General features: G+C 36.3%; 1 protein-coding gene across 5 annotated transcripts in view; it reads right to left on the bottom strand.

Annotated features, from left to right (window-relative positions):
• LOC109544933 (REPTOR-binding partner) overlaps window positions 1–10,371 on the bottom strand; it is a 51,837-nt gene that overhangs the window by 34,672 nt on the left and 6,794 nt on the right. For 4 of the 5 annotated variants that reach the window (XM_019915358.2, XM_048661134.1, XM_048661133.1 and 1 more), the window contains 2 exons: window positions 6,002–6,089; window positions 5,707–5,828 (listed from right to left, as the gene is read on the bottom strand). In XM_019915358.2, coding sequence (XP_019770917.1) covers window positions 5,707–5,828; window positions 6,002–6,089 — 210 coding nt within the window. Of the gene's footprint in view, window positions 1–959; window positions 1,250–5,706; window positions 5,829–6,001; window positions 6,090–10,371 lie in introns of those variants that run through there. The other variant, XM_019915355.2, reaches the window with a different exon arrangement.

Raw genomic sequence — 10,371 nt, 5'->3', positions numbered from 1 at the left:
AGTCTTAGTCGAACAGCACAGGAGATCACTTCGCCCACTGCCTCATCGTCTTTGATAATGTCCACCGCAGTTGTGGACGAAACGTCAGGATGAAATTCCCATAGACCACGGCTTCAAAGCCCGGAAAATATTCCTAAATGTAATATCAAGGAGACCAAAACAACTAGACACACGTAAACTGACAAACGTAAACATTAAGCTAGCAGTAGGGACTGAAATAAATGACGAAAATTATTCGATAATAAATATGAAAATATTATTAATTATCGAATAAAACATACAATGTCGAACGAAATTGGAAGAGGTCAAGAATATTATTACAGATACGGCTTACAACACAGTCGAGACGAAAAAATACCAAATGAACAACGGACAAAATCCTGGATCGCATGGACGAAAAAACAACAAATTATAAAAACAGGGACAAGGAATGATACCGACAACTCCAGAAAGCAGTCAAAAGAAAGGCTTGGTTGAAAGAAAAATGTGTATAAATTGAACAGCCTGATCTTCTTGATCAGGGAAGCGGCTGTCATGTATACGATCAAGAAACGCAGATATCGTCACTGATAGCGAAGGAGTTGCATTACTGACTAGCATAAAAAAACTGAAGCGCTTGAAAAAATATATGCAAGATTTACTCGACGATGAAAACCGAGGCAATCGAGATGAGACGCGAGTCGAAAGTGGAACATATATTACTAATGAAGAGTTTTTCGTTGCCGATAATTTATAACTTTGAAAGGGATTTTTCTAAGGATACATTCCGGCAAAGTTCCGAAGGTCGACTAAATATACCACAAAAAACCACTTCCTGAGTGTTTTGTGAAAAGGTTCAAGCCACTGCCAACGACCCAATTCCAAAGACGGTTTGCTAACTCCGAATATTTTTAGGCATGTTTAATATTTAATATCGTGAAATAATGAATTTTCAGTTAAAATAAAGAAAAACAAACAAGCGATTTTACCAAACTGAGTGACTCATTCAATCGCAAATGTAATTAAACAGTAGTTATTGAAAATATTGACAACAATAATATAAAGTTCGTAAAGTAAAATTGGAGAAACGACTAAGAGCTTATAATAAATGTACACATTAGTAATCGGAATAATCCAGTAAAAGTTCGATTTAAAAAATATCACAAACTTATGGTTCCTGTTTAAGGTCTAAGTTGGGTGTTTCCTGTAGCAGTTCGTGGATGCGTTCCGGTACTTTCCCTTCATCGATGTCCCGGGCTATTTGAATATACTAAAATAAGACAGAGATCAATTACAAATACATTACTGCACAGAGACTCGAATAGATTTCGGCTGTCACAAGCAAGCACTACCAAGGCACATTGATGATGTCAATTTTGAAAATAGAATTTAGGTAGTCAGAATTACAATTTATTCAGTAAGACAGCAACTTTTTTGAAAAAGTTTGATTTTAATGACTTTAACATACCAAGTGGAAATAAAAAAAATTGCAAACTACTTGTCGCCAATGTGACATGAACATTTATTCAGTTAGAAAGTTTTTATTGCTTTTATTCGATTCTCCGTTAGAAAGAATACATCTATGACCTGTATCAATTTTATTGAACACTTTTAAGCTACTTAATTAAGATGTCGAACCAGAGAAAACATTTTGGCGTTACATAAGTTGAAAAGCGTCCAATCGATATTGGGCGAACGCTCGGCATCGACAAATGTAACGTCCCATAAACAATCAGAACTTTTGAAACGCTTGGCCATACTGGAGCTCGTCCGAGAACGTGTCAGACGAAACCCGAGGGCTCTATGCGAAAAGTCGCGCGTCAGATTGGTATAAATTGAGAATCAATCCGTCAAATAGCCAGTGAGGATCTCCATCTCAAGCCCTACAAGCTCCAAAAAGTTCCGCCCCTCACCGACCATAACAAACGCGTACGACTTGAAAAATCACAGAGAGACAAACGCAAACGACTCCTTCGTCGCCACGCTCCCCTTAAATGGGACAACATCCTCCTCACGGATGCGAACCCACAATCACCAGAACGATAGGAGCTGGTCCGCGGAAGCCTTCTTCACATCGGCCATTGTCGAACATTGTTATGGTTCGAACGGAATTTTGCCCCAGGGGTAAGACCCCTCGTTTTCGTAGAACAAAGGGCCAAAATCAACAAGACGTCTACCACAGCGACATCCTCAAAGTCGTCGTACTTCCGTGGGCCCAACAGCACTTTAGCGATGCGGATTGGATGTTCCAACAGGACTCCGCTCCAGCCGACAAGGCGAAAGTGACTTAGGACTGGTGCCGGACCCATTTTCCGTATTTTATCTCGGCGAAATGGACGTCCTACTCGCCAGATATCAAGCCAATAGACTTGGATGTGTGGTTTATTTTGGAGACCAGGTTCTGTGCTACACGCCACAAAACTTTGGAGTCGCTAAAGCGGTGGCTGCCTCGGGACTGGGAGCGATTATCACCGGTGCGTCAAGAGGTGCGTGGCACGGCGCAAAATTTGTGACCGAGACGCGCAAGGAGGCCACTACGAAACCGGCTGAGTATGTTGTCGTCAAAATAGTTGTTTATTGTTCCTTGTTGGTCAATTTTGTTTTTATTGAAAATTAAGCATTTTATCACATTTTTGCCAGAGGTCATTGTTTTTATTGTCCATGTACATTTAGACAAAAGTCTTAACTTAGAAATATGCAGGGCGTTCATGATGTAAAGTTAAAGTTACTACTTGGTAGAACATAAGTTGGATTATCGTGTCATTTGATTTTGCTATATAAGAGCTTTTTTACATCACTTCAAACTAAGTAGTTTCGGCGAAAATTTGTTTTGGATGGTCCTCTAATTAAGCCTAAAAACACTCACAAAGTTTCAGGAAGATCACATTTTGCTAAATTTCTAGCGGCGTTGCCAAACTGAGCAAAATGTTTTAGGTTCATGAAAATTGTTTCCTTGCGTAGCAGGTAGATTCATTCAATTTAGGTTATTTAGGTTGCTCATGTACAGGGTTATTTATTGAACTTTGGCCACGCCAGTCTAACATTTAATTTTAAATTTAGAGGAAAATGTTACATCCAAATGTTCTAGATATTAACGTCTAGTTTAATTTAAGATAATACCAGTTGATATAGGGTGTCTCAAATTCAAGTGGCATATCAAACTTACATATTTTTAAATAAAATGCCGTACTTTTTATTGCATTTTCGAGCTATTCGTAAAATTCTAGGCCTATTCCATACAAATGTTCCCTATTGATTTCTAACTGTTTTCCAGTTAATGACCACTATTAATTAAACTTCACGAACTCTCCATTTACGAGTGTAGACAATCCAGCCAGACATTTTTGCATTAAACGACCTCTGGAGAAATCAATTATGAAAGGATTTGGAAACCTTACTAACTGAACTTGAAAATGTTTTTTTCAGACTATTGTTTGGAAGACACAAAGACCCTGTCCAAGAGTTTGACATTATTCGGCGTTTTTCACCTTCAAAAAGCAAAATGAAAATCTCGCTCTCATAAGAGCTCATGTAAAACGAAACATTGAATGTTTATAGTTTAGAAACGAAAACCACTATTTAGGCACGTGCTTTGGTAAATTATCGATCGATTGGTTTGACACTCTAAAAGTTACAGTGTTTCCAAAACTGAGACGTCATAACGTCATCGGTCCTATACTTGAAGTGGATTTTTAACAAAAAATAAATTTTTTTCATGTGTAACGGATTGCTTTGAATCAGTAGACCTATCAAAATTTGACCCAATTTTGACATCACAAAATTGGCGAAAATTTCGCCTCAAAGTTTTGCATGCTTTTAGAAAATCGTCAATTGCTCGCTTATTATCGATCGTAGCGAAAAAGTGAATATCAACTTTTTCATGGAGCTTGAGACAGCCAATCGACTGCACTAATTAGGTTCAGTTCAGCTCGTTTGATTACCGATAAATTTGCAGTTTTTTGGAAACCATATTTGCAGCATGCAGTTTCTTGAAAAACTGGGAAAGCTGAAAAGTTGGAAAAAATACTGTTGGATAGTGATCGATGAGCCCGAGATTTTATAAAGAATAACTTTCAATTTAAAAAAAAATTTCACGAACTATTCCTTGACAGATGGTTAGATATGGAAAAGTTATATGACAAATCAACTTTTGTTGGTTCAAAAAAAAATCCTCTATAAGCTACAGGGGAAGGAACAAAAAGTTTGTACAGGCCCATATGGAAGGAGCCTTTTCAAAATTGAAAAAAATTGTCAAATTACATTAGAAATGGTTGAAATTGACACCAATTAGTACTGAGACAAAACCTCCAGGTCAAATCGATTCGGTAAAGTAGAAGAAAAAAATTCTATTTACCTACATGTAATTGCTAAATTGCGGTTCCGATCAACTCTTACTTCTGTTACTAACTATAGTTAGACCGAAACATAGCTAATAGATGTGGCTAATGATTTTTGAATAGCTAGACCAATAAATCGTAAAAATGTTCGAGAATTTTCGACTTATATTTCTATTTTGAATTTCTAAAACTTTAATGAATTATTCCAATGAGATAGGGATGGCGTAGGTCGATAGAGGGATAGCGAGACTTTAAAATTCAATCAAATCGATTGCAACAGGATAAAAGATTGACCTTGAAGCAAGGTGTCTCAAAGCGCTCCATATCTTAATTCAGTCAGTTCTATGTTTGTCTTTTTTGCGCATAATAATAAGATCTTCGCACATGTGAAATGTCACTCGCCTGGTCTAGACCTGGTGAATTTGCTTCTCACCGATTTTAGGTAAATCAGAAATACTCAAATTCCCCGGAAGTGATCATGTAGGCGCTTGAAAATAAGGCCCCTGGTGATTCAGAAATTAATCAAAGTGAAATATTGCCACTTATTTTACCCATACAGAATTATTTATCCTTGCACTTTGCAAGAAGGGAAATTCCTTTTAAGTGAATCGGAAATATTTCCTTAGGAAAACGGTTTAGTTTAATTTCGTTTAGTATTGGATTAGTTTAGTTGGAATTCAATTTTCCCTCCTACAATACTTTATGGAGCCTTCCGTGAAAAAATAAAAATTTGTACAATGAACCTATCCCGACCCAAATTCAACACATTTTAAAACTTAAGCTTACAATACTTTCACGAAAGTATACTATTCCATTTACATATGACTTTCTTAGCAGTCTGGCAACGCGAAACTCCGACAGACATCAAGTACATTAGCACCATTATTTAGGTCTTTTGAGATGATTAACTTTTAATTTTGCATTTTTTTAGTTTGATTAAAAAATCACCATGCTGACACGCAAACTAACTCGAAATTAACCGAAAGGAAAATAACAAAAAATACGTGGCAGCACCGCATTGTGTTGAATTACCGAAAAAGACAAATAATCCGGCATTTGACTTACGACGCGCTAGATAACCGCAATCAGTATGCCAGCATCGTAGCGAGAATTTGACTTGTGGAGTGATGAATTTATGGGTCATCTAGGGTTTTTTTCGCTGAATCTGCTTAATTTGAAGTGTTTAACCTTTAAGGTAAAATGAAAAAACTAGAAATTCGGAATGGCTCAAAAGACACCATCACCTATAAGTTGGGTTAGATCGTCAGTCGTCGAACATCAAGAATTTGTGGTAAAATTTTTTCTGCCCGTTCAGAGACCCCATAATTTTTTGCTACGATTTGAAGCTAATACTCATTACGTAAGACAGAAATTAATTATGTAATCTTACCCTTTCAAGTTCTTTTCTAAGTGCAAATACGGCCTTTTCTCTGTCTGCTACAAGTTCTTCAAGGTATTGGTATCGTAACTTTTTCCGAGCTCTACATTCTCTTGCACTTTGACGACTACGTTCTGGAAAATTAAATAAAAGACAGTTTTAAGAAACAAAACTTATCACTTTTAAAACCATTTAACTCCTCCTCTTACAAGCTATAAATAAAATAATCCGATTTAGGTATAGAGCGTAAAGAGCGTGTATTTATTGCACATTGTCTATCGAAAATTAAAAAGAAAATCCAAATTACCAAGCTTGGCCTTCATGTCAACTTTATCGGCTGATTTGCGGCCGGGCTTACGACCTCTCTTGCCTGACTCCCTTCGCTGTGGTCCCTCCTAAAATAAACAGACTTTTAAGTAATTCTAAAACAAAGCAAGCAAATAAGTTTTAAGAATTAATCTATTCAGCCGACTTACAAATTACAATAAAAACAACAGTAAAAGGTTCAAGAGAGCCACCTAATGTATTTATAAAGTTAAACAGGGTGAATGATTGCACAGAAGAGTTTATGACGTGATGCTTAATGAACATTCGACTCCCAAACCAATATTTATACCGAAAACTTGAGAAATTTAATAAAAACGTACAACTTGAAGTGCGGATGATAAAAATTCGCAACTCTCAAACCACGTAAATCAGCAAACTGAAATTTTCGTACTCTAAAGAACAAGGTATTATCGAAAAGTGGACCAAATTTCACCTAAATACCGACTTCTGTTAAATTTAAAATATCATAAAACTTGAAGTGTAGTTAAACAAAATTTCGTAATTCCCAAACCATTTAGATCAACAAACTGAAATCTTTGCACCATAAAGAAAAAAGTTTCATCGAAAAGTGAACTATTATTTCACTGGAATGCCGATTTACTGATTTTTCAGACATTTTTGACAGTCAGACATTGGACGGTTTTTTAAATTTCTCGTCAAGTTTAAGTGCAGTTAAGCAAAAATTCGCAACTCCCAAACCATTTACATCAATAAACTGAAATTTTCGCACCATAAAGAAAAATACTTATTATTATTAAATTACATTATTTATTATTATTACTATTATTCTTACTTATTACCATCAAATTTGGCAAATTATTTCTAATTTAATCGAACTTGGATCGCTTCTGGTTTAGAAGATAACTTTATCTTAAATTTTAAAAGCTTTTTATCATTAACTTTGCATGTTTTCTCCGTGTATCAGGGTTCAAATTGCCTAAAAAAAGATTATTTCGATTTTTCCTCTAAAGTGGCTGGTGGGGGAGCTATTGGGAATGTTGGCATTTCCAACAAGCCAAGTCGTCTGCATATGGGGCTCAATTACTGAGTTTTGTTACCCAACAAATGGGTCCACTTCGTATTCAATATAAATCGTTAATCGAAAATCCAAACGAATCGAAAAACGTTAATTGATTGCAAATGAGCCCGTTTGGTGGGGATTTGGGGAATTTATCGAGCTTTCAAGATTCAGCTCCTTTAGAAACTTGCACAAAGTTTTCTTTTCTCCCCCCGCCTAGCTAGAACATTGTTTTTGCGAAACAAACCAACTCAGTTTGGCATCCGCTTTGTCTATAAGAAACTGTCTGTAAAAAGGATATACGATTTGTTTGGGCGAAACATTTAACGTGATTTTATAATTTACTTCTTTAATTTAAGAATTTTTGTCGATTTTCACATAAAATTTTTTTATCAATAATCTTGGCATCGAGGAAATGTCCTCGTAAAAAAAATGTTTCCTCGCTTTGTCCATAAAATTTGCAAATTTTTCGGGGGCAACAAAGCATATTTTAATTTATTGATTAATAGATAAACCGTTGTTTCCAAAAAAAAACAGAATTTGTCTAAATCTCAATACTAATGCATTGAGGAGGAAAATTTCTATAAAAATGTGGTTTTAAGTTTTTGTTCAAAATGAATAATAAGCGAAAAACTGGCAATTTTGTGTTCTTAAGTTAAATTCTCAAAAAAAAAACTTGAAAAATGGTGCATTTCAAACCAGATAATTTGAGGCAAATTTTGTATTTTACTATACTGAAAAACTCGTAGTGCTCGAAGAGCTCGGTTCAATAAATGCATTAGAGTTTAATGGATTTTGAGCTCGAAGAGTTGGAGTCAAAATCCATTAAACTCTAATGTTTAGGTTGTTAATCCGTTAATCTCTAATGTATTTGCTTTTGACACTGCTATTAATACAAAAAAAACCTTCCAAACTCTCATTTCGATATTGCTTTTGGGTCAAACCAGTGTCGTTGCCTAAGGCCCCGGCACAACTTCAAAATTCTTTATATTCTAAGGTACTTGTTGTGCCGAACCCTTCGGGAACGAGACTACGTTTAATACAAAAAAAACTTTTGAAATTCTGATTTTCAGACTGTTTTTTGGGGCAAACTAGTGTCGTGCCCGAAGAGCTCCGCACAGCTTCAAAATTCATTATACTCTAATGTATCTGTCGATCTGTCATAGTCATCTGTCGATTATACCTGCACTATCAGCAGGAGGGAAACATGGCGACGCCGAGTAGTTTCCTTCCTTTAGTGTTTACATTGGGTGATTCAAGTGCAGGTTTCGCGATCGCTAATTTCAGGAAAAGAAATTAAAAATAAAATTAAACTCCGTAACCGCCTTAAGCGAATTTCAAAAATAAACTTGGACTCTCTTCTCAACTGTCAAGTCAACCAACTCACTAACCAAATTAAAAGGCAAATTTTGGAAACAAAGAACAAAAACTGGTAAGATTATCTTGAAAACTCGGAGCCAGGGGTAAGAACTTAGACTTCGAAGAAGAAGTCGAGAACCGTTACCTTTCCCTAACTTCCATGACTTTGACTGAATCGGACGAAACCATCCCCCCAATCACACTAAATGAAATTAACTCAGAAATAAAAATTTTAAATTATAAAACAGGTCCAGACATAGACAAGATAATCCATACATAGACAAATTTGAAACAAGATAATTAAAACGCTCCCCGAAAAAATCCTACTATTACTAATGGGGGGTTTATACACGAGAATAAGAAATAACGCTCAACGATTAAGGCGTATCTTAAAAGTTCGTTACGCATCAGTCCATAGAGGTGTTCCTAAACCGAATAGTGCCTAGGCTTAAGAAAGTTGCCAACTTTTATCTTTTATGTTATGCGTTAGGCGTTATTCTAATGAGGTATGCGCAGTTTGTAAGATAAATTATATTCCAATATCCCACGTGACCGCCAAACATCGTACTTACATTTTGTTGTGAGGTTAGAAAACGAAATTATTAATCCAAAAAGAACTACCACTTCTTCAGTGGACAAATCCATTTAATGTACAATATTTATGTGAAATTGAGCTTTTATTGGTATATGTGTTACCGCCATAATGTTGACATAAACATACACAACCCTATTGTTTCTTAAGCCTATGCTTCTAATTGATTGGCTGTACCCAAAATAGTATTGTTCCTTATTCTGCTTTATAAACACCCTATTAGGCATAATTCCTTATGCTTATTCTCGTGTATAAACCAGACCATGACACTAATAAATAGTGCATTGGCACTCAGGAAATTGTCGAGCAGCTGGAAAACAGCGGCGGTAGTTCTCATTCCAAAACCGCACAAGAACAAAACCTTCCCACAAAACTGGCGCCCAATTAGTCTGCTATCAACCTACTCTAAACGTACAGAGAATTTCTTTAAAGAAAGACTCTTGGACAAAATCTCTTATAACCACGGAATCCCTCACAAACAATTCGGCTTCATGAGAAACCATGACTTCGAATTGAAAGTGGCCAGACTTGTGGAGGACGCCAATATAGAGCTCCAGGAGAAATCCTCTGGGAGTTATTCTCTTGGACATAGAGAAAGCGTTCAACAAGGTCTGGTACGAAGGGCTAATCTGGAAATTGGACAACCCCTACAATCTGCCAAATAGTTTTGTGCAGTTTGTAGCAGGCTTTCTGAAAGACATATAATTCCACGCCCGAATAAACTATCTTCTCTCCACCCTAAGACCTATGGGAGCGGGAGTTCCGTAAAAATTTTCCCTTTCCCCAATTCTCTACAATATTTACACTGCTGACATGCCCAAACATCTCGGCACAGAAATTGTTGTTCTCTGACGGCACCAGTTTATACTACACGACAAAAAACCCAACTACATACACCAAAACTACAAAGAAAACTACTAGACAAACTAACAGACCGGACAGACAAATGGAAAATTAAAATCAACACGGAAAAAACTCAAACACTAATGATCGCAACCAAACTTACAAACGAATTAAAAAACATCACCATTCACAACAAAAACATTGCCTGGAAAACACTTTAAATATTTAGGAATCCAAATCCAACAGTCCAAAACAAAACCCTACGATCCATTTCCAGCGTACTGGTACATATGTTACAGGGACATCCACAAAGACCTTAAAACCGACACCATCCAAGAATTTCTTTTAAAAAAACATTCTAAGTTCAAAACCAAAGTCTTCAATCACCCAAATCCAATAATTGAAGACGCCTTTTCAAACTACTCAATAGAAATCATCCAAGGCCGCAAATCCCTAATGTCCACCCTAGATTCTTTACCCCCTCTCACCCACTCTTTCGCTTTTACACCACACACTTTTTCTATCACTCCCCCCCCCC

Source organism: Dendroctonus ponderosae, unplaced genomic scaffold (assembly GCF_020466585.1).
Source record: "Dendroctonus ponderosae isolate FM_Combo_2020 unplaced genomic scaffold, Dpon_F_20191213v2 Dpon_F_20191213_1, whole genome shotgun sequence".
Lineage (NCBI taxonomy): Eukaryota > Metazoa > Arthropoda > Insecta > Coleoptera > Curculionidae > Dendroctonus > Dendroctonus ponderosae.
Note: the sequence above shows the minus strand (reverse complement) of the source record. Positions and strands in the feature narration are given on the sequence as shown.